This window comes from Triticum dicoccoides, chromosome 6B, assembly GCF_002162155.2.
Source record: "Triticum dicoccoides isolate Atlit2015 ecotype Zavitan chromosome 6B, WEW_v2.0, whole genome shotgun sequence".
NCBI classification, from domain to species: Eukaryota; Viridiplantae; Streptophyta; class Magnoliopsida; order Poales; family Poaceae; genus Triticum; species Triticum dicoccoides.
The window spans coordinates 469,355,058-469,379,630 of NC_041391.1; the positions used below are offsets into that span (position 1 = coordinate 469,355,058).

The window sequence follows — 24,573 nt, forward strand, 5'->3', positions numbered from 1 at the left end:
TTTACCTTCGTTGCGTTCATTCGTTTGATTTGCTTCGATGCATGTTCTAGTTTCCCTTCGGTACCCTGTTTTAGTTCACTGTAGTTTGTTCTTCACTTATTCCGCTGCTGGGTATTGAGAGATTTAAGTTTTCCAAAGAAAATTTAAAACTCCCATTCAACCCCTCTGGTAGACATACTTCATTCTTACAGAAGGCTCCTCCCTCACGAGACGTCTGATCTAGACACCGTGGTTGCGCGACGTGGATGGCGGCTCCTCCTTCGCATGACGTCCGATTTGGATGCCGCGGTTGCCTGAAGGGGACTGCGACGCCGACCCTCGGTCGATCATCGTCCACTCAAGCACGATCTCGATCTGTCGTGCAAACTCTTCGTCCGTTGCAAATGCGGTGGCGAGGAGGACGACTTTTGCTCCTTGTCATTCCAAGAGACCGGCTCCGGCTTGACAGATGATATGTGAAGACTATCAACACGTGACTCTCCTAGAGTTGCTCTTAGTCTATCGCTCAATAACCTTGAGTGCAAATGCCATCATTGCAACCGGACTGTTTATACTAGTAGAAGGCACATGCCATAAATGTTGGCTCTTGGTTAGACAGCAAATGAGATACTGTATGTTGTGGCAGAGCTTGGGCTGAATTCTAGGGGGGGGCATTGAGCTGGGTGGGCCAAGTATATGTGTTCTGGGCTGATTTTCCTAGACACGTGGGTCAAATATTAAGGGGTATCAAAAAACAAAAATTTGGTCTGGAGGACAACAGCCCAGGTTGGCCCTTGAGAAGCTCCATCACTGACTACCATGTTTGGTTTGGCCAACCTAACTATAAACAGTTTGACGGTGCAATAAATGTAATAAAAAGCCTTAGATTTTGCCAAAAAAAATAATGAGTGGGTAGGAAAACAATCACGATGAACCTTTTTTAAGCACCACCACGTGAGGGTGCAGGAGGTGTGCAGGTGTAGTGTGTGGACAAGTCCAGAAGAATCTAGCATAACTCATTTTGATGCACGAGCTCATGTAGCGAATTCCAGAAATTACAACCATTGGATCGGTTGTGTTTGCTATAATAAATTGATAAGCAGTATCAATTCACATTCACTTTGTGAAAGAAATCAACGGCTAAGAAGTGGTCCACGTCAGGGCCAGTGGCAAATTCAAGTTTAAAATTTGCTGATCATAGTAGTAGTAGAGATATCAGTAGGACACAATCATATGGTACCTAGCTGGAGCGAGATGGACCAAAAAAATTCAGAAGTGGACGGAAGTGGTGCAGACTGGGGACAAGCAGGCCCAACATCTGTGCGTCACGTAATCCCTATCCCGTACCGTATTGGCGGTCCATGCGAACACGCATCCCTGCAAAAATGAGTTGGCCGTTCTGCTCCCGCCACACGCGCGCGCGCACGCACACATGCCGCTCCTCCACCTCTCGCTTCCGCCGCACCGCCTCCTCGTCGTCCGGCAGTGCAGGCTCATTGCCCCGCCGTTGCATCCTCCCTCCCGCCTCTCCGTAAGGTCGTGCCCTCGCCAACCTCCGGACGATCCTAACCCCAACTATGTCAGTTCTGACAGCAAGCCGCCACCTCGTTGGCTCACCCTTTATTGTTCTTGGACAGGGCGGCGGCGGCGGCACCGGTCGCGCATGAGGTGTGCGCGCTGCCCTTCCCGCCGGACCGCACTTCCCACCACCGCGAGCTCGCCGCGGCCGTCGCCTCCGTCGAGCGCGCCTGCCGCCTCTGCGTGGATGTGAGTTCAACTCGTCCCCTCTCCTTTCGATGTGTCCGTTTGAGAAACTGGAGGCCTGTCAGATTTGGGCGCGGGATTATTCTCCGTTCGGTGATATCGTGCGACTGTACAGTGTAATACACTAATAAACTGATATGGTCCTTTGGTAAAGTCAGATTCCGGCATTGTGGTGTGCGGATTTTGGGCGTTCCGAAACTCATTTAGTTTCTTTCCTGAACTGAAAACTCGGCTAGTTAGTCGGCTACAGAGCTGAGCAGAGATTTTACAAATCGTCAACTAATTTGCATTTTTATGTGGAGCACCATAATGTCGATCTCCAGCAATGCCAACACGGGGAAGCTTTGATGAAACCATGAGACTTCCCGTGTGCGAAGGTCCTTCTCTGGTATAAAGTTTGCCACAGGAAAATATAGTACAGAGTGAACCACCAATATTTTGAAGCAGGATGTAGTCTACTCAGTATTATGTCAGCTTATGAAACTTTTTTTAAACGTGTCTAGAGCACCACTTTAGTCATTCAAAATGTTCCAATAGCCAGGATAGGTCATAGTGCATTGCAAATTTAATAAGTATGTCTGTGACAGGAAACTGAAATCATGTCTAGAACAAGAATTAACCTACAGGGTTACTTAGAAAAATCACAAAAACTAAAGGTAGAAGAGATACAATTTAGCCATTATTAGAAAATTACCCTTGTTTAGCAGCAGAAAAACAATTTTGTTCTAGTCAGGTTTACTAACACCACAGGTTTCAGAGGAAAAAGACTATACTAAGCCCGAGTTTTGAACTTTTTGAGTTGCCAATTTATCATCCAATTATGATTTCTTAAATTTTAAATGTTTTTTGACATGTCGCTGAAAATAATCGAGCAACCTGAGCTTATTTTGCTGGTTAAATTGATTGCCTTGACAGGTGAGGGCATCAATGCTTGTAGGTGACGAGAAGATTCTTGAAAAGAACGATCAAACTCATGTGACAATTGCAGATTTTGGAGTTCAGGCCCTTATCAGCTTTGGTAATTCATAATTCACTTCCTCAGTTCAGCCTATGATATGCACTTTGCACTCTTGTCTGATTCCACCTCTTCCATGGTCCCATTGGAAGAGCTACAACAATTGTTTCCATCGATACCTCTGGTGGCAGAAGAGGACTCAGCATTTATACGGTCGTCTAGTGCTACTGATAGTAATAGTAATACACTTGTTGAATCCATTTCAAGTTTTGTCTCAAAAGAAGTGAGTAACAACGGTCCTCCTTTAACTCATGATGATGTGTTGAGAGCTATTGACAGAGGAGGCAAGGATGTTGTCTCCTTTGATTCAAATCCTGCTACTTATTGGGTAAGCTATGAAAGTTTTATTAATCATACATCCGGATCTGCAAAAGTTAGTTCCAGTGAATAAAGATGATGCTTTGATTTTGCAGCTACTTGACCCAATTGATGGTACCAAGGGTTTCCTGAAAGGAGAGGATTCTTTGTATGTGGTATGTCTCTTTGTATTCATTGTATGACTCATGATTAGATTTTGTTGATCACTCACCACTGAAATCTGGAACACAGCCATTGTTAGAGCATGCTGCAACACCGCACAAGCATACACCTTTGTTATGGGCTGCACATTCATGCATGCACAAGAAATGTTATTCCCACCGAACAAGCATGGGACTCATGGGTCTTTCTTGGTAGCCACATTTGTGTTGGCGATGCTTACTTTTGTGGGGTTATCTGTATTTACACAAGGGAGAGGCCTGGCGCAGTGGTGAAGTACTCCCCACTTGTGCCAAGAGGTCCTGGGTTCTCGACCCGGCCTCTCTGCATTGCATCATGCAGGGTTAAGGCTTGCCTCGTATAATTCTTCCCTTGCCTGGTGTGGGAGCTTCTAGCACTGGTCTGTCCTATCATTTATCTGTAGAAGTTTGCTTCGGTACACCCTTATCTGTATTGACACTATTTATGTAGTTTGTTCCAGTACTTTGGTCAGCCACTGCATGTAGCATTGGTAATTTAGATGCATGCTTTTGCATTGTGTGGTTTATCATACTTTTGAGGTTTGTAGCTTGACGTTTCTGCCTAGTCTTTCATTCAAATAAATCATTGATTAACCGAGGGTAAGAAGTAAGAACACATGTGATTTTTTTTATGAGGCATATTTCCTTTTGACTCATTGTCAGTACCAAAATCCATCAGTTTTGCATGTCTGAATACGAAGCATGCTTCCTCCTATTTGGTCACTGTTCGATAAGGATTTGCTCAGTGATTTCTTAGCATTAGATCTTGGTCACGTTGTTTTCTTACTCTCTTTCTTCTAATATGAATCTTTTTGGCTTGGTCCTTAGGTGGGTTTGGCTCTTGTGGTGGATGGAAAATTAGCACTAGGAGTCATGGGATGCCCAAATTTGACCGATACTACCGTAGGCGACACGGAAGATGAAAGTATTGCAGCTTATCCTGGCCATGGCATCCTTATGGTGTCTCATGTAGGTTGTGGTACTTGGTCTAGGCCCATGTCTGCTGAGATTGGCCAATTGACAACAGCAGCGGATGTGTGGAAGAGATGCTATGTTGATCCCTGTTCAGTTGCACACATGGCACGCTTCTGCATTGTTGATAGCCATACTTGGGATATGATGCCATTATCTGCCCACTTCAGCTCGACAATGGATGAATCTGAGCCGAGAGATGAGAACAAAATTCTTCTCCAAAATTCTTGCGGTGGAAGGTATGTTGCAGTTTCCTCGTGACAATGCGCGCATGCTAGTTTACCTGCCTAACCAATTTAAATATGGCCCTAGTGAATCAGCACAAGGCTTTTCAAGGATTGGCAGTTATTTTATCGCCATCCTAACAAGTTCTCAATGGATATTTCATAAAGATGTTGTTTACTACTCCCTCGGTCCCATAATATAAGAACGTTTTTCAAGTTAACATAGCTTGAAAAACGTTCTTATATTATGGGACGGAGAGAGTACTAGGTTGTGAGCATAATCTGAAATGGAGCCATCCTTTTTCTTTCTTATGCTGCCCTGCTACCTTATTGCTTTTAGTTTTCCTAGAAAATATCTATCTTAGGTTGGTAGTGACTATCTTAGACTAATATCGTATCGATTAGTTAATATATGATTTACCGTGATCTGACCTTATTGTTGCTGCTTTTTTAGCTTGTCCAAGTATCTCTTGGTAGCTTGTGGGAGAATGTCAGTTTTTATCCTCCTAGCACGGGCGGAAAAACTACTCAAGGTGACCTCTTGCTTGAATTTTCCGTTGTACTGTGTGACAAGTTAGACAGCTTGCTGGCTTAGTTTGCACTTGTACTGATCCTTTCTACTCCGGCTGTTCACGTAGGCTTGGGATCATGCTGTTGGGGTAATTTGTGTTGAGGAAGCTGGAGGTCAGGTATGTCACGTTTGCTAGGCCAGGGATACAAGAAATGTCCATTTGTCTATTGATTCTTAACATTATAGCTATACTTATGAGTCTCTAAATTGATAAACTGACAGACATGTGATTGGAGCGGGAAACCATTGGATTTTGGAGCTGACCTAACCGGGCGTAGAATCATCTATCCTTCGGGTGGTGTTCTGGCGACAAACGGTGCTCTTCATGACAAGCTTGTGGAAATGGTCTCAGAAAATTACAAATAGCAACGTTGAATAGATTCAGAACTGAAACACGGTTTCTTTTTCTTTCTTTCTTTTTTCACTTTTTTTTACCAAGGTGATCTGGCTGAGCATTAGATTGCATTACTTCTCGCGTTACAGAGATAAACCACAAAATTTGTCTGATTACTTTCAGTGTCGATACCAAAATGTATATACCGTACATGAAGAAAACAGATGTTCTCTCTGAATAGTTGGTGCCTGAACTGCTTAAGCAATGCCATTCAGAAGCTGTACAGGCTAAACATGCTGGTCCTCTTATTAGCCGTCTTGGTATCCAATTGGTTGCCAAATTCTAGAACCTTTTGCTTCCAATCTGATAGTAGACAGTAGTGCACCATACAAAATGTTTGGCCATCAGTTCAAACAGACGATAAGCCCCCTGCAGTCGTCGCTCCAGCGAAGGGTAAGGATAACAACTTACCTTTCTATGGGTCTTCATGCAGAACTCGGCAATGCCCGCCAAAAGGTTAGTCTTAGTTGATGGAGGAAAGAGAAATCAACAGAAACGACTCACCTTCTCTTAATTAAGAGATGATCTCTTAGCAACAATGTGGTCTCACCGTACTTTTAGGAGTGTCTTGTTATTAGAGATAAGAATAAGAGAGTACCATTCTACATTTTATTTTTATTGTCTTCTCTAGACTATCTTCTTCTGGAAATCCTAGCTATTCTTAGCATGATTTTGGGGAGTCTCCGATTCATATTTCGTCGACCAATCCTTCCTAATTCACATTTTTGTTGAAAAAATTTCTTTTGTAATGGCAGGCGTAAGATAAGAAGGCCTTTGCCATTGACTTCTTGTTGTGAGAAGATACCCCCTCTCGCGTCGCTCCCACGCCTCGGGAGGGCACAGCTGCCGCCGCCTAGTTTCCATCCAGCGCCCTTCTCCCTCTCCATCCCTGCCGATGGTCGGCATCGGGCAAAGCCCGTGCGTGTGACGGCGGCGGAGGAGGGTCTATCCTCCCTCTCCCGGATCCGTGGTGGCGCGGGTGTCCTGATCCGCGGGGTGCGGCCCTCCCGGCGGTGTGGCGGATTCCGAATGCGGCGGGCTCGCGGCGGTGCACGGGCGCCCAGATCCATGGGTGTGGGACTCCCGGTGGTGGCGGGATCGGTCGACGGCGGGCTTGGGCGATGGCGTCGGCCACGGGGTACCGGATCTCGTCGCTCGTGGCGGATCTCGCCACTCCGGCCTTCGTGGAGGAAACTGGACCTGGGGCGGCGGCCTCGTTTGGCATGTCAACGGCGCCCTCGGCTGGTGACGTTCGCGGATGGGGGATGGACGGCATATTGACCGCGTGGGCGGTGAGTTGCCGGTGGATCTCCTCCTCGCCGCAAGCCTTCTCCCGCTGCACTTGGTGGCTTACGATCGTGGCCGTCGGCCCCGGTGTGTTCGCGAGGGCTGGTAGAGGTGAGATCGCACCGGAGGAAACTCTGGATGACTCGTTCATCCCGACGGTGGTGACGACCAGGGTCGTCGTTCTCCTACTTGCAGGCGCCGTCGAGGTCCCTGCCCTCTACCCCGACCCCATGCCCGGGTAAAAACCCAAAATCTCTTTAGATTGGGCGGCGGCGGCACTGCGTGTGTCGTACCCTTCTTGGAGGCGCCGCCTGGGGTGTTTGGGTGCTCGGTTAGAGGAACAACAGGCGGAGGGGATGGGACCAGTGGCAGCAGGTGGTGTTCGCGATAGAGGAGCGGCGTGGCATCTGGCACGTCGACATCGGTGGGTCTCAGCGGCATGGAGCATCGGGGTCTCGCCGGTGGGCGTGTGATGATGGACGAGCGCAGGATGGTGGCGTTTTCTGGCGTCGTGGTGGCATCGACGACAGCTAGACCGGGAAAGGTAGATGCAGCAGTACAACACTGAAGATGGATTGGCGGCAGGTGGCTGCGACAGTCTCATACCCAGCAGGCGTCCTAGTTGAGGAGTGCACCGGACTGGTGGGTACCCCATACCCGACAGGCGTCCTGGTTGGGACTTCAGGTCTTAGATGTTAGGTTTGACTGCGATGTCTGTTTGGTATTAGGTCCAGACTATCAGCATCCCTTCATCAACTGGATAGGAGTAGCGACACCTGTTGTCTAGACGGTGGCTTTAGTCTTACTGTTGTATGTCTTTGTAAGGTCTTGTATGAATAATTAATAAAGTGATTGCATGCATCGTCCAGATGCAGAGGCCGGGGGTCCTCCTCCTTTTCTGAAAAAAAAAATTGGCTTCTCGTTGTAATCCATGTTGACTTTACTAGGCATCATCGGCTACTGGTGCATGAATTTGTTGGGCGACAAAAGTAAAAAATGCACGTCTGGGAAACAATTCTATCATGTGAAGCAAGAATGTTCAAAATTAAAAAGGAGTCAATTTCACTTTTTACCCTAGAGTTGTACATTTGTGACACATATTACCCCATTTAGTGGAACTTCTATTGAAATATCAGATTTTGAAGACTGTTAACACGGTTTTACCTTAGTTTTGCAGTTTCCTTGTTTATATTAGATAGGATCTGCATGTTGTGCCAATGTTTTCTAAAAAACTGTGTAAAGATTGAAGGGCATCATTGACAATTATGTCCAGACTTTTCTTGTCCGTTTGTTTCATTCATCGTCATCATCCAGATATTTTTGACTCCGGACATCACCTTATACCTTGCCTAATGGACATGCATCAGAATACGAGAGCCCAAAGCTGCTTCTAAAAAGGGTATTCTAGACGAATTTTCACTCGACGGGTAAATAGTGTCACAAATGCATATATAGGGGTTAAAATGTGGAATTCACTCTAAAAATAATGCAAGCTCATGTTTCATTTTTCTTCACATCACTCTTTCGTCCAATCTTTTCCATATGAGATCAATCAACTTGATCTATTTACCTTCTGAACAAATTTCACTTCAATTTACTTACTAAACTTCTGAACAAAAATAAGGTAAATCATGAATAGGATTTGATAAACACTTACTCCCTCCGTTCCCAGATATTTGTCTTTCTAAACATTTCAAATGAACTACAACATACAGATGTATATAGACATATTTTAAAGTGTAGATTCACTCATTTTGCTTCGTATATAGTTACCTGTTGAAATCTCTACAAAAACAAATATTTAGGAACGGGGGGATATTTATATAACCACATTAATATGATGGTACCTCCGCTTCCAGAAAACTTGTCTAGATTTGAAGACTTGGAGTGTTTAGACAATTCCGACAAATCTAACACAAGTTTTTCGGGAGCGAGCGAGTATTATATACCCTGGCCTCTGGGCTTGTTGGACCTTGGACGCATCCCCTCAAAAAAGTGGATGATGGATGCTACTACCGTACATGATTTTGGATGGATGCTACTACCGTACATAATAAGGATGGACGCTACTACCGTACATGAAAGTGGATGATGAAGTAATCGCCTCAAAAAAATGTACTAGATGAGAAGTAATCCCCACAAAACAAAAAGTACATGATGAAGCAAGTTTCGACGGCCTTGTCCTTGATTGTGTCAACGTAAGCATGAAAGTACATGATTTTGAACTTACAGAGCCAAAGAGTTTGTGTCTCTGCAGGTTTGGTGTGTCCAATGTTACATATTTTAGGTTTATGTCCTCGTATATTTGTCCATATGGATCTGATGAATTGTGGTAGAGATTTTTGTCTCTTTTGTTGGTTTGGTTCGTTGTGACTTTGCAGTTGTTCTTTAGCGTTTTGGTGAGGATCTTCTTCTTCGACACCATGTATCTCTAGAGGATCATCCAGGGCCCAAGTATGTTCAAAGGTTATTATGGCTTTTCATCCTTTTGGATGGGTGACTCGAGTGGATATTTGAAATATATATATGAAGGTAGTGAAGTATGTGCTGTCAAGGGCCTCGGTGCCCAAGACAGCAGGACCTCGACTACGTAGTTCGTAGTCGCGGTGGATAGGAGCGCTAGGGTTTTTGCCTGGCTGCTCTATGATGCGGGAGGAGAAGATAGAAGGAAATAACTTTATTGCTTGTCCCTAAAGGGTGCTAACTATCTGATATATAAAGGCCCCATGGGCTAATAACAAACTAGAAACCTATACGAAACAAACTAGTCTAGGAACTAATGTGCTCGGATCAGGACTCCTGTCCAGCCTGCGCCTTGCCTGATGCGGCCGTCGGCTGCTCCTGGCCGCGCGGCCCACGTTTGTAAGACGTGCCCCACATGACATCTCTCCCCCCCTCGACGAGCAGCTCGTCCTCGAGCTGAAAAGCGGGGTAGCGCTCGACGAAACTGTCAAGATCCTCCCATGTAGCTGACGAAGCTGCTTCACCCTTCCAGTGGACGAGTAGCTGGCGAACGCCGCGTGCTAGGCGCGCACGAGTCACGCGCTCTGGTTCTGGAACAGCCGCCCCGTTGTGGATCGAAGGCAATCCCGGCGGTGTAGTTGGAGGAATGCCGAAGAACTTCTTGAGGAGGCCCACGTGGAACACGTCATGGAGGCGCGAGCGTGCCGGAAGCTCAAGACGGTATGCCACGTCGTTGATCACTTCTGAAATGCGGTACGGCCCATAGAATCGTGGCTTGAGCTTGCCCCTGGTTGGCAAGTTGAGAGAGGACGCGGCGCGCTGTCGAAGGCGAAGCCAAACCCAATCGCCCACCTCATGTCGAATGTCCCGATGACGTCTGTCGTAGTAGGACTTATAGACCGCCTGTGCCTGTTGTAGACGATAGCGGACGTCCTCGATAAGTTCGTCGCGCTCAGCCATGCTCCTGGCCACTGCAGCTACCCGTGTGTCGCCGGGCTCGTAAGAGCGAATAGTGGGAGGGTCACGGCCATACACAAGCTTGAACGGAGTCTCTTGGGTTGCTGTCTGGTAGGCGGTGTTGTATATGTACTCAGCCCAGGGAAGCCACCGGAGCCACTGCTTGGGACGATCCCCGGTAAGACACCGTAAATACATCACAATGATCTTGTTAGCAGCCTCCGTTTGACCATCCGACTGCGGGTGAAATGCTGACGTCATGTGCAGCTTTGTCCCCGTGAGGCGCATGAGCTCTTGCCAAAAAGCGGAGGTGAAGACGGGGTCGCGGTCAGAGACCATGGACTGCGGCACGCCATGGAGACGAACAACCTCAGCGAAGAACACCTGTGCCACTGACTCTGCCGTGTATGGGTGGGCTAACGCCACAAAATGGCAATACTTGCTGAAGCGATCCACCACGGTGAGGATGACAGACTTCCCGCCTACTCGAGGAAGCGCTTCCACGAAGTCGATGCCGATGTCAGTCCACACGCCCGTGGGCACCGGCAGCGGCAGTAGCAGCCCAGCGGGGTGCAAGTGCTCGGACTTGTACCGCTGGCAAGTACCGCAATTGCGGACGTACTCCTGCACCGTCTTGCGAAGGTTAGGTGCGTGGAAATCGCGGCGGAGACGATGCAATGTGCGCAGGACGCCTTCATGCCCATCATCGTGCACGGCACTGAGAATCTCCTGGAGTAGCGGGGATGACGGCGGAATGTAGAGGCGGCCGTTGAAAGTAACGAGGCCGTCGGAGAGCGCCCAAGGCTGTTGCCGCGCACCTGCCGTGATATCCTCCCGCAGTGTGACGAGCGCCGGATCAGTGGACGTCGCTTGCCGGAGGCGATTGATGAAGTCGAAACGAGGCCCCGAGACCGCCATGATCGTCGTCTCCTCCGTGTCGCGGCGGGAAAATGCATCCGCCACCGTGTTGGTACTACCTGCCTTGTACTCCACCGTAAAGTCGAATCCCAGGAGTTTGCCAACCCAATGATGCTGTGGGATGGTGGCCAAACGCTGGTCAAGCAGAAATTTGAGGCTGTAATGATCCGTTTTTACCACAAACTGGTGCCCCCATAGGTACGGCCTCCAGTGGCGAATCGCGAGCACCAGGCCGATGAGTTCCCGTTCATACGCTGCCAGGGAACGGTGACGTGGCGCGGCTGGCCGGCTAAAGAAAGCCACCGGGTGGTGGTCCTGAAGAAGGACGGCCCCGAAACCGTACGTCGATGCGTCACACTCGACGATGAACGGCCGTGTAAAATCCGGTAACGCGAGGACGGGAGCCGTGGTGATTGCCGTCTTGAGGGTGTTAAAAGCTGCTGCCGCCTCCGGCGACCAAGAGAAACCATCCTTGCGAAGGAGGGCCGTCAGGGGCGCGGCAACCACGCCAAAGTCCTTGACAAACTTGCGGTAGTACCCCGCAAGGCCGAGAAAGCCCCGAACCGCGCGCGCCGAGCGTGGTTGCGGCCAGTCCGCCACTGCCTGCACCTTTTCCGGATCCATGGCCATGCCTGCAGCGGAGATGGTGTGACCCAGGTATGCGATTGATTCAACGGCGAACGCGCATTTGGAGCGCTTGACGAAGAGCCGGTGCTGGTGCAGGACCGTGAAGACGGTGCGCACATGTCGGAGATGGTCAGCCCATGTCTCGCTGAAAATGAGGATGTCGTCAAAGAAGACGAGAACAAAACGGCGCAGGTATGGCCGCAGCAGATCATTCATGAGGGCCTGGAACGTGGCCGGCGCGTTGCAGAGTCCGAACGGCATCACCAGAAACTCGTAGAGGCCGTCATGAGTACGGAAAGCTGTCTTCGGGATGTCCTCCGCACGCATCCGCACCTGGTGGTAGCCGGAACGTAAATCGAGCTTGGTGAAGAAACGAGCGTGCCGTAGCTCGTCGAGGAGTTCGTCCACCACCGGAATCGGGAACGCATTCTTGACAGTAATGGCGTTCAGGGCGCGATAATCGATGCAGAAGCGCCAGGACCCGTCGGCCTTGCGGACTAGCAGTACCGGGGACGAGAATGCGGAACAACTCGCACGGATGATACCTTGGGCGAGCATGGCGGCGCACTGACGCTCCAGCTCGTCCTTGTGCGCGGCCGGGTATCGATACGGACGGACGGCCACCGGGGCGGAACCAGGTAGCAGGGTGATGCCGTGATCGCGGCTGCGGGGCGGTGGCACGCCGGAGGGGTCGGCGAAGATGCCGTCGAACTCGGTGATGATGGCGTCCAGGAAGTCGCGGCCGCTGCATGATTTTAGGGCTGGCCCGTCCGGTCCTGCAATGCCGTGCCAGCACACCCGATGGCCCCGTCGCCAGAATGTCATGGAGAGGGCTCGGAAATCCCACAGGATCGGTCCGAGCGACGCCAGCCACTGCGTGCCCAGGACGATGTCGTAGCCCGCGAGCGGCAAGGCGAGGAAATCCTCCGCGAACTCCTCGTGGCCGATGCGGAAGGGCACGACGCGGTACGCGCCCTGGCACGGAACGCGCTCGCCGTTGGCCACCGTGACGCGCATCTTCTCTGTGGTGGGGGGCGGTAACGTAGCACGAGCGGCCGCCTCTTCGGCGATGAAGTTGTGGGTGGAGCCTGAATCGATCAGGGCGAGGAGGGAGACACCTCCGAGAGTAATCTGCATCTGCATGGTTTCACTCGTGCGCACGCCGGCGATCGCGTGGAGCGAGATTTGAGGGTCGGCCCGCGATGCATCATCAGTGGCGGAGGCCGCGTCGTCGTCGTCGTCGTCCGGCGCTAAGTCGAGGAGAAAGATGCGCTGGCACACGCGGTTGTGGCCCCTGCCAAACTTCTCGTTACAGTTGAAGCAAAGGCCCAGGCGACGGCGTTCCTCCATCTCTGTCTGGGAGAGACGCTTGATGGGGCGTCCGTCCGGCAGATTGTGGCCCTGCTGAGGTGCGGCTGGTGGGGCCGGAGCGGGGGGCGCGAGGCGTGGTCCTGGTGTCGGCAGGATGCCCTTCTGTGGAAAACGCACCGGTGGCGCGGCGGAAAGCGCGCACTGGTCGCGCAGCTCCAATTTGCGGGCGAGGCTCATGGCGACGGCGAGGGACTGTGGGTTATGGATCTCCACGTCGAGGCTGAGGGGTGGCTGGAGTCCCGCGGTGAAGATCTGCACTTTCTGTGTCTCGGATAAGGTGCCTGCCCGGGGAAGGAGTGCCTCAAACCGCTCCTGGAAGTCGACGACGGACGTCGTGCGTTTGCACGCCATTAGTTCGCCCAGCGGGTTAGCGCGCAGCGGTGGCCCGAAGCGGAGATTGAGCAGCTCGGAGAAGCGGCGCCACGGAGGTGTGCCCTCGTCGTGCTGGACCTGCATATACCATAGTTGGGCAGGACCCTCGAGATTGTAGGACGCCATCCACACCTTCTCCTCCTCGGCGATCCGTTGTTGATGGAAGAAGGACTCGCATCTGTTGATGAAGGCGAGCGGATCAGACTTGCCGTCGAACTTGGGGAAGTCCATCTTCTGGAACCTGGGCGGCCGATCATTGTGGTGCTGCCCATCATGGGCGGCGTCAGCGCTGGACGAGGAGGAGGACTTGTCCTTCTGGAGTGCGGTGACGGACGACTGCAGGGACGTCACCGTGGCCGTCAAGGCCTCGATCATCTTAGCCAGATCCGCGGTGGTCGGTTCTGCCATGCCGGAAGTGACCGAGGCGGCAGCGGATTGTGGCGATGTCGGGGAGCTGGGCGCGGACACAGGGGGGAAAGCGGCCGGCGGATGGAGCGTGGACGAGGAGGAGGATCGCCTGGAACCTGATACCAAGTTGTCAAGGGCCTCGGTGCCCAAGACAGCAGGACCTCGACTACGTAGTTCGTAGTCGCGGTGGATAGGAGCGCTAGGGTTTTTGCCTGGCTGCTCTATGATGCGGGAGGAGAAGATAGAAGGAAATAACTTTATTGCTTGTCCCTAAAGGGTGCTAACTATCTGATATATAAAGGCCCCATGGGCTAATAACAAATTAGAAACCTATACGAAACAAACTAGTCTAGGAACTAATGTGCTCGGATCAGGACTCCTGTCCAGCCTGCGCCTTGCCTGATGCGGCCGTCGGCTGCTCCTGGCCGCGCGGCCCACGTCTGTAAGACGTGCCCCACATGACATGTGCAGGTACGGGTGGCATTGTCGCGGTTCCGATTTGGTTGTAGTCTCTTTACTAAAGCCTTGGTGGTATTTCGTGTTGCAAAGATTGATACCATGGAGAAGATATTTCTGAAAAATTTCTTTGTAGTTCTTTGTTACAAGAGTTACTTTGTGATTTCTCAGATCTATAATCTTCCCAAATGGTAAGTGCCACATGTATGGCACGAAGCACTCCGGCCCTGACGTTTTTTTCAACTAAAGTTGTCATCCAAAAGAAAAAAGGAAATTCAAAAAAAGAAAACTGAAATTTGCCATCTGAAAAGAAGTTGCCATCCTCACGTTACTAAATTTGCTATAAAAAATGTTCACGGTAGCCATGTGTTCATGCCACTTATCAGGGTCCATAATCTAAAGCATTGTACTTGTAATTTGTCAAGTTTGAATACGGTTAAGGTCATTCTAGAAAAACATCCCCCTCCTTCCAAGAAAAGTACACATGTATGGACCGAACTTGGCTTACAGGATGTTGTCCAACGTGCACTAGTTCAAGACAGGTCCGGTTCAATTACTCTAGAAATTTTGTTGAAAAACCACGAGATGATTGATGAACTTCCAAAGGCAGAGCTAATCTTGATAGCTATGTGGTATATATGGTGGCAAAGGCGTCAAATTGGAAAAGGAGAGACTGTCCAGGAGCCTAGTCGCTCGGGTGTCTCAATCCTGGTTCTGGCAACTAATTTTTTTAGAGCTGCAACACCGAATCAACCTACCAAGAAAGAAATCCATACCTGGCGGAAACCGATTGATGGCACTGTTAAGATAAATGTTGATGCATCTTTTCACCTTGAAACTCTTAGCGGAGCTAGTGGTGCGGTGGCGAGAGACCACAAAGGGAACTTCATAACTGCTGCGACTTGGGTTTTACCTCATGTTTGCAATGCTGAATCAGAGGAGATAAATGCTATCCGGAATGGTCTTTATCTGGCAAGGAAAATAGGATGCAACAAGCTGGTTATTGAATCTGATGAGTCGGTTACCATGCAAATGATTATATGGGTCCCGGATGTGGCGGTGTTAGCTGAACGTACTCATCTCGCTTTGGAAGTGTTGGCTACTATTTCTGTTGCAGAGAAGCTAATTCAATCATTGATAGTTTAGCCAAACACTCCTTTATGTCTAGTTCGTCTGAATTCTGAGACGCTAATATCCCAGACTTCATTCTTCCTCAAGTTGTAAACGATATGTCTATTATATGAGGAAATAAAGTTGTTGATGCTAAAAGAAAAGTACACATTCCCTATAAGCCAAGACTTGAAGATAGTAACATGCTGCTTTTCAAGCCTATAAGCTACCATATGCAATTCATGTTTATCCACTTGCTTCGATTTTGCAAGATTGATTCTTCCCCTCTGAAAATTCTGTCATTTCAGATGATCCAAATTCTCCATGATGCCAGAATATAATTTTCATGAAGGATGGCAGGTTTAACTTGATATCATGAAAAGAAAACAATAACTCGCATACTACCACATCAGCTCTGGATCGACAAAAACGGCACTACGAGAACTATTCTCACAACATCAGAAGGTTCATGAGTTACTAGGAATGACATTAAAGAAGTGGTAAATTTCATCTTCATCAAACACTCCAACCTCAGTTGAGCAGATCTCACAACAAACAGGGTGATAAACTGGCCCCTTGTTTTCAACTTCTGGTGTAGTAGAATCAACAGCCGTTACTTTCCGATTCTTCCTTTTTCCTTTCCCCTCCCGTAGAATCTGATCAGTCTTGACCTTGCAGTTGCACACAAACATTGCACGGTACTGGTTAACATACTTTTCGTGCCTGAACATCAGAAAAAACCATCCACAATTTTAGTATTGGCACTCGTATAAAATAGCAATTTAAGCGTTGTAAAATCTATTGTCAACAGTACCAATATAAAGGTGAACAATCAGAAAGACGGATAATTGACAATATTTAAAGCATCCAGGGTTCTGAAGTGAAAGCTTCGATAGAATCCTCAAGGAGCTGTGCAGTACAGTGACAACTTTATGTGGTGTACATGTTTTTTTTTCTGCGGGGATATAGTGTAAGTGTACAAGGCTTGTGAAACAGACAATTACATGATGGGTGGCAAGAGGATTTGCAATAAGAACGTAACCATGCTGGACTCGGTACAACACAGCACATATCTGAGCCGGCAGGCCAGCACGTACATATCACGGTTAGTTGTGTTATCTTGTGCAAAGCAAGCTATTTCTGAGCATTGTGCAAAGCAAAACAACATTGTAATGTTTTTAGAGATAATCATATCACAGAGTTCACAACATACAACAATTAATCAGATATATTCATGTTTCAGACTTCACAACATACACCAAACAAATCGTACTTGTGGGATTCTCATTCTTGTTCAAACAAACTAGATTAAGAGTTCAGTAGAAACAAATTTTACTTTTTCAAATTCATAACGAGGAAACAAACAGGCACAATTAAGAATGATACATTTATGTAAGATAGATTCCCCATGCTAATCTAAAACAGTGGTTTCTGCTTCCAGGAGAATACCTCTCACATAAGCAAAGACAAATTAAGAAATTAAATGCTTAGGAACAACTGAGCTGTACACAGTTATCCTAGACAAATAAACCATGCAGAGGTTCTATTATTTCTTACAGCCACTTGATCAGTATGACGCAGAGATGCGGAAGCTCTGAAAAATACTTACTCACATATATTCCTAATGGAATTAACAATACGCCAACTTCCCTAAACATGATTATAGAATCAGTATCACTTAAATTTTACCATGAATTTTTCAAACTAACGCAATTATCCTATACATGTTCACAGAGGCAGTCACAGCACAATCCCAATAGTACTTGTAACAGATATAAGTTGTTCCGTCTTCATCTTCAAAGAAGAAAAATGCAATCTTCACCATTAGGAAGAAGTATTGCTGCAAAGCCGTATAGTTTCTTTGAAGCATAATAAAAGTACCCCCAAAAAAAAACATGTAAAGGCATCTTATAGTCCAAGAGCCCCCTGTGGTCTCTGAGACGAGACCCTATGTGAAGCATAGGGTGGATTACCTCTGGGAATCCAGGCACAAGGTAGTGAAACACGCGGGGCAGCTGAGCACGGCGTCAGAGGTCCGTCCTTTCCTCTGCTTGTGCGCCCAGCGCTCATCGACATCGTCTACGGCGGGGTCGTAGAACTCAGGCTCCACGGAGTAGTCTATCTCATCGTCGCTGGACACTGCACCAAATTAAAAAAAAAATTGGCGAATCAGTACAATTACTTAAGAGCACTTATTAGAACATGATTCACGAGCATGCGCTGCACCTTGCCAGATTGCAGGAGCCTGGTTCTTTGGAGCGAGAACAAGGTTTACATGTGGGGTTGCCGGATTGGGGATTTACAGCGGAAAAACGGGGGGATTAAGCAAGTTACCTAGGTCGCGGGGATCTGCTGGATCTCCGGCCTCCGCATCCATCGGCTGCTTCTCCGCCTCCTTGGAGGCCTCGGGCTCCATGAATCCTGGTAACTCCTCGGCGCAGTCTCCTTTTTCTTTTGAAAGCTCGGCGCAGTCTCCTTTTACTTCGTTGAAGCCCTCTCGCTCTTTCCTCTTCTTTTCTTTTCTGATGATGCGAGCCTGCGGGGACGAAGCATAGGCGGCAAATCCTATATGCCGCCTTGGACGCGCCGGCTGAAGCGTTTGCGCTGGTGGACCGGCCCGGTAACGTGTTCCTTTTTTTAATTTGCTGTCTTTTTTTTCCTGTTTTTGCTTTTGTTCTTTTTTTCACATTTATTTATCTTTTTAGAAAATAAATAAATAATTTTAGAATTACATTTACATATATTCTAACATGCATGAACAACTCTTTTTTGCTAATATGCGTGAACAACTCTATTCAATTTTTTTAAAATACGTGCATTTTTTTCCCACATGCAGAAACTTTTTCTTCAAGATATATTAAAGTTCATAGTCAAAGTACACGCAGTTTTTCACATAAATATTTTTGTATTATCAAAGAGACCTGCAAAATCAGAAAGAAAATATGTAAAAGTATCATGTGGAAACTGTCTCTCCCTTTTCTATTGGTTGTGTGATATTCCCTGGTGATTTGGCTTTACCCTTACTCCTAATTTTTCTTAAAATTAGTTTTGATGACATTTTAAAATGAAAACAGTTTTTTGGATTTTTTGGAATAATGTAATAGTTAATGTGTCATGCTAGTGGCTAGGCCATTATGGGGTTCCATAGTTACCGCTTAAGGCAACATTATTAGATTCTTAAAAACTGGTTGAGTTCAATTTTTCACAAAGTAATTTTTCAATTAATTTAAAAAATATTTCATTTAGTTTCAGTAATGACAAAGTAAAATTTCAATACATTTCACAATAGATTCAAATGCAGCTTCAACTCGAAAATGTTCAGATGAATTTGAAACTATTACAAAATGTATTACAATAGTGTCGTGTCATGATCCAAACGCATCCCAAAAGAATTTGAAAATTTTGAAATGAATTTGAAAACTATTGTAAAGTATATTAAAATATTACTAAATCATGACCAAAATGCATTTGAAACTTTTATGAAATATATATAGAATTATTATTGAAATTAAGTGAAATACATTTCAAAATTAATTGAATTTCACACTTTGTGCAAACTTTGGATCCAACATTTCAAATGTTTTTTCCAAAATATTGAAGTTTTAAAATTTAGAGCATTAATTATTAATTCTAATTGTGCCCACCTATGAATTTGTAGCTATCTGATTTTCGTCAAATCCTAAATGATACATCAATGGATTCAAATATAGGAATGCATTGCACGAGTCTCAAAAGCAAATGCGAACAGTTGATACGTGTATGCTATACATGGCTTGCATGTTAGAAAGTCTGTGTTTCAAGAAAAGCTAGAGACTTGCAAGGTGCTCGAGTGCCACTTTTTTTGTCTTTACTCAAGACCTGCTTAGGAGTAATGTGGTAAGTATGAATTGAAGGAAATATGCCCTAGAGGCAATAATAAAGTATTATTTTATTTTTTTTATATCATGATAAATGTTTATTATTCATGCTAGAATTGTATTAACCGGAAACTTAGTACATGTGTGAGTACATAGACAAACAAAGTGTCACTAGTATGCCTCTACTTGACTAGCTCGTTGAATCAAAAATGGTTAAGTTTCCTAGCCATAGACATGAGTTGTCATTTGATTAACGGGATCACATCATTAGAGAATGATGTGATTGACTTGACCTATTCTGTTAGCTTAGCACTTGATCGTTTAGTATATTGCTATTGCTTTCTTCATGACTTATACATGTTCCTATGACTATGAGATTATGCAACTCCCGAATACTAGAGGAACACTTTGTGTGCACAACGTAACTGGGTGATTATAAAGGTGCTCTACATGTGTCTCCGATGGTACTTGTTGAGTTGGCATAGATCAAGATTAGGATTTGTCACTCCGATTGTTGGAGAGGTATCTCTGGGCCCTCTCGGTAATGCACATCACTATAAGCCTTGCAAGCAATATGACTAATGAGTTAGTTACGGGATGATGCATTACGGAACGAGTAAAGAGACTTGCCGGTAACGAGATTGAACTAGGTATTGAGATACCGACGATCGAATCTCGGGCAAGTAACATACCGATGACAAAGGGAACAACGTATGTTGTTATGCGGTTTGACCGATAAAGATCTTCATAGAATATGTGGGAGCCAATATGAGCATCCAGGTTCCGCTATTGGTTATTGACCGGAGACGTGTCTCGGTCATGTCTACATAGTTCTCGAACCTGTAGGGTCCGCACGCTTAACGTTCGGTGATGATCGGTATTATGAGTTTATGTGTTTTGATGTACCGAAGGTTGTTCGGAGTCCTGGATATGATCACGGACATGACGAGGAGTCTCGAAATGGTCGAGACATAAAGATCTGTAGGGTTTCGTAGTAATTTCAAAAAATTTCCTACGCACACGCAAGATCATGTGATGCATAGCAACGAGGGGAGAGTATTGTCTACGTACCCAACGCAGACCGACTGCGGAAGCGATGACATGACGTAGAGGAAGTAGTCGTACGTCTTCTCGATCCAACCGATCAAGCACCGAAACTACGGCACCTCCGAGTTCGAGCACACGTTCAGTTCGATGACGATCCCCGGACTCCGATCCAGCAAAGTGTCGGGGAAGAGTTTCGTCAGCACGACGGCGTGGTGACGATCTTGATGAACTACAGCAGCAGGGCTTCGCCTAAACTCCGCTACAGTATTATCGAGGAATATGGTGGCAGGGGGCACCGCACACGGCTAAGGAATAGATCACGTGGATCAACTTGTGTCAACTTGTGTGTTTAGAGGTGCCCCCTGCCTCCGTATATAAAGGAGCCAAGGGGGGAGGAGGCGCCGGCCAGGGAGAGGTGGCGCAGGAGGAGTCCTACTCCTACCGGGAGTAGGACTCCCCTCCAATCCTATTCCAACTAGGAATCCCCAAAGGGGGAAAGAGGAGAAGGGTGGCCGGCCACCTCTCCTAGTCCTAATAGGACTAGGGGAAGGGGGGAGGCGCGCAGCCCTGATGGGCAGCCCTTTCACCTTTCCACTAAGGCCCATGAAGGCCCATATGGCTCCCGGGGGGTTCCGGTAACCTCCCGGTAACCCGGTAAAATCCCGATTTCACCCGGAACACTTCCGATGTCCAAACATAGGCTTCCAATATATCAATCTTTATGTCTCGACCATTTCGAGACTCCTCGTCATGTCCGTGATCACATCCGGGACTCCGAACAACCTTCGGTACATCAAAATGCATAAACTCATAATGTAACTGTCATCGTAACCTTAAGCGTGCGGACCCTACGGGTTCGAGAACAATGCAGACATGACCGAGACACGTCTCCGGTCAATAACCAATAGCGGGACCTGGATGCCCATATTGGCTCCTACATATTCTACGAAGATCTTTATCGGTCAGACCGCATAACGACATACGTTGTTCCCTTTGTCATCGGTATGTTACTTGCCCGAGATTCGATCGTCGGTATCCAATACCTAGTTCAATCTCGTTATCGGCAAGTCTCTTTACTCGTTCCGTAATACATCATCTCACAACTAACATATTAGTTGTAATGCTTGCAAGGCTTATGTGATGTGTATTACCGAGAGGGCCCAGAGATACCTCTCCGACAATCGGAGTGACAAATCCTAATCTCGAAATACGCCAACTCAACATCTACCTTTGGAGACACCTGTAATGCTCCTTTATAATCACCCAGTTACGTTGTGACGTTTGGTAGCACCCAAAGTGTTCCTCCGGCAAACGGGAGTTGCATAATCTCATAGTCATAGGAACATGTATAAGTCATGAAGAAAGCAATAGCAACATACTAAACGATCGTGTGCTAAGCTAATGGAATGGGTCATGTCAATCAGATCATTCAACTAATGATGTGACCTCGTTAATCAAATAACAACTCATTGTTCATGGTTAGGAAACATAACCATCTTTGATTAACGAGCTAGTCAAGTAGAGGCATACTAGTGACACTTTGTTTGTCTATGTATTCACACATGTATTATGTTTCCGGTCAATACAATTCTAGCATGAATAATAGACATTTATCATGAAATAAGGAAATAAATAATAACTTTATTATTGCCTCTAGGGCATATTTCCTTCAGTTTCCCACTTGCACTAGAGTCAATAATCTAGTTCACATCGCCATGTGATTTAATAGCAATAGTTCACATCACCATGTGATTAACACCCATAGTTCACATCGATATGTGATCAACACCCAAAGGGTTTACTAGAGTCAGTAATCTAGTTCACATCGCTATGTGATTAACACCCAAAGAGTACTAAGGTGTGATCATGTTTTGCTTGTGAGATAATTTTAGTCAACGGGTCTGTCACATACAGATCTGTAAGTATTTTGCGAATTTCTATGTCAACAATGCTCTGCACGGAGCTATTCTAGCTAATTGCTCCCACTTTCAATATGTATCCAGATTGAGACTTAGAATCATCTGGATCAGTGTCAAAAAACTTGCATCAACGTAACCCTTTACGACGAACCTTTTTGTCACGTCCATAGTCGAGAAACATATCCTTATTCCACTAAGGATAATTTTGACCGTTGTCCAGTGATCTACTCCTAGATCACTATTGTACTCCCTTGCCAAACTCAGTGGTAGGGCATACAATAGATCTGGTATACAGCATGGCATATATTATAGAACCTAAGACTGAGGCATAGGGAATGACTTTCATTCTCTTTCTATCTTCTGTCGTGGTCAGGCTTTGAGTTTTACTCAACTTCACACCTTGTAACACAGGCAAGAAACCTTTTTCTTTGACTGTTCCATTTTGAACTACTTCAAAATCTTGTCAAGGTATGTACTCATTGAAAACTTATCAAGTGTCTTGATCTATCTCTATAGATCTTGATACTTAATATGTAAGCAGCTTCACCGAGGTCTTTCTTTGAAAAACTCCTTTCAAACACTCCTTTATGCTTTGCAGAATAATTCTACATTATTTCCGATCAACAATATGTCATTCACATATACTTATCAGAAATGTTGTAGTGCTCCCACTCACTTTCTTGTAAATACAGGCTTCACCGCAAGTCTGTATAAAACCATATGCTTTGATCAACTCATCAAAGCGTATATTCCAACTCCGAGATGCTTGCACCAGTCCACAGATGGATCGCTGGAGCTTGCATATTTTGTTAGCACCTTTAGGTTGACAAAACCTTCTGGTTGTATCATATACAACTCTTCTTTAATAAATCCATTAAGGAATGCAGTTTTGTTTATCCATTTGCCGGATTTCATAAAATGCGGCAATTGCTAACATGATTCCGACAGACATAAGCATAGATACGAGTGAGAAACTCTCATCGTAGTCAACACCTTGAACTTGCCGAAAACCTTTTTGCGACAAGTCGAGCTTTGTAGACAGTAACATTACCATCAGCGTCAGTCTTCTTCTTAAAGATCCATTTATTCCCAATTGCTTGCTGATCATCGGGCAAGTCAACCAAAGTCCATACTTTGTTCTCATACATGGATCCCATCTCAGATTTCATGGCTTCAAGCCACTTTGCGGAATCTGGGCTCACCATCGCTTCTTCATAGTTCGTAGGTTCATCATGATCTAGTAGCATGACTTCTAGAAAAGGATTATCGTACCACTCTGGCGCGGATCTTACTCTGGTTGATCTACGAGGTTCAGTAGTATCTTGTTCTGAAGTTTCATGATCATCATCATTGGCTTCCTCACTAACTGGTGTAGGTGTCACAGAAACAGTTTTCTGTGATGAACTACTTTCCAGTAAGGGAGCAGGTACAGTTACCTCATCAAGTTCTACTTTCCTCCCACTCACTTCTTTCGAGAGAAACTCCTTCTCTAGAAATGATCCATTCTTAGCAACGAATGTCTTGCCTTCGGATCTGTGATAGAAGGTGTACCCAACAGTTTCCTTTGGGTATCATATGAAGTCAGATTTCTCCGATTTGGGTTCGAGCTTATCAGGTTGAAGCTTTTTCACATAAGCATCGCAGCCCCAAACTTTAAGAAACGACAACTTTGGTTTCTTGCCAAACCACAGTTCATAAGGCGTCGTCTCAACGGATTTTGATGGTGCCCTATTTAACGTGAATGCAGCTGTCTTTAATGCATAACCCCAAAACGATAGTGGTAAATCGGTAAGAAACATCATAGGTTGCACCATATCCAATAAAGTACAATTATGACGTTCGGACACACCATTGTGGTGTTCCAGGTGGCATGAGTAGTGAAACTATTTCACATTGTTTTTTAACTGAAGGCCAAACTCGTAACTCAAATACTCTTCTCTACGATCAGATCGTAGAAACTTTATTTTCTTGTTACGATGATTTTTCACTTCACTCTGAAATTCTTTGAACTTTTCAAATGTTTCAGACTTGTGTTTCATTAAGTAGATATACTCATATCTGCTCAAATCATCTGTGAAGATCAGAAAATAATGATACTTGCCACGAGCATCAACACTCATTGGATTGCATACATCGGTATGTATTATTTCCAATAAGTCAGTAGCACGTTCCATTGTTCTGGAGAACGGAGTTTTAGTCATCTTGCCCAAAAGGCACGGTTCGCAAGCATCAAATGATTCATAACCAAGTGATTCCGAAAAGCCATCTTTATGGAGTATCTTCATGCGCTTTACACCGATATGACCCAAACGGCAGTGCCACAAATAAGTTGCACTATCATTATTAACTTTGCATCTTTTGGTTT

The 24,573-nt window shown here is 46.2% G+C and overlaps 2 protein-coding genes across 2 annotated transcripts; one reads left to right on the forward strand and one right to left on the reverse strand.

Moving 5' to 3' along the window:
- The first annotated feature begins 1,362 nt into the window (after nt 1-1,362).
- LOC119324145 (putative PAP-specific phosphatase, mitochondrial) lies at nt 1,363-5,648 on the forward strand. The gene is made up of 9 exons (XM_037597916.1): nt 1,363-1,515; nt 1,617-1,746; nt 2,659-2,761; nt 2,851-3,086; nt 3,172-3,231; nt 4,084-4,466; nt 4,906-4,984; nt 5,090-5,140; nt 5,245-5,648. The coding sequence occupies exons 1-9, from the start codon at nt 1,412-1,414 to the stop codon at nt 5,386-5,388; spliced, it is 1,290 nt and encodes a 429-aa protein (XP_037453813.1). The 5' UTR covers nt 1,363-1,411; the 3' UTR covers nt 5,389-5,648.
- A 10,017-nt stretch (nt 5,649-15,665) lies between these two features.
- On the reverse strand, nt 15,666-17,910 carry LOC119326031 (E2F-associated phosphoprotein-like). Its single transcript, XM_037599740.1, has 3 exons — nt 17,720-17,910; nt 17,359-17,524; nt 15,666-16,108 (listed from the first exon to the last, which is right to left on the reverse strand). Exons 1-3 carry the CDS (start codon nt 17,799-17,801, stop codon nt 15,853-15,855), a joined length of 504 nt encoding a protein of 167 aa, XP_037455637.1. The 5' UTR covers nt 17,802-17,910; the 3' UTR covers nt 15,666-15,852.
- Nucleotides 17,911-24,573: the final 6,663 nt, after the last annotated feature.

Bases quoted from the DNA above. Each gene is read 5' to 3' on its own strand.
- LOC119324145 (XM_037597916.1), top strand. From the start codon at position 1,412: ATGCCGCTCCTCCACCTCTCGCTTCCGCCGCACCGCCTCCTCGTCGTC. The intron at 2,762-2,850 runs GTAATTCATAAT...TCCCATTGGAAG, and splicing joins TCAGGCCCTTATCAGCTTTG to AGCTACAACAATTGTTTCCA. The intron at 4,467-4,905 runs GTATGTTGCAGT...CTGCTTTTTTAG, and splicing joins CAAAATTCTTGCGGTGGAAG to CTTGTCCAAGTATCTCTTGG.
- LOC119326031 (XM_037599740.1), bottom strand. From the start codon at position 17,801: ATGGAGCCCGAGGCCTCCAAGGAGGCGGAGAAGCAGCCGATGGATGCG. The intron at 17,525-17,719 runs GTAACTTGCTTA...AATTTGGTGCAG, and splicing joins AGCAGATCCCCGCGACCTAG to TGTCCAGCGACGATGAGATA. The intron at 16,109-17,358 runs GTAATCCACCCT...TCTGATGTTCAG, and splicing joins TTGTGCCTGGATTCCCAGAG to GCACGAAAAGTATGTTAACC.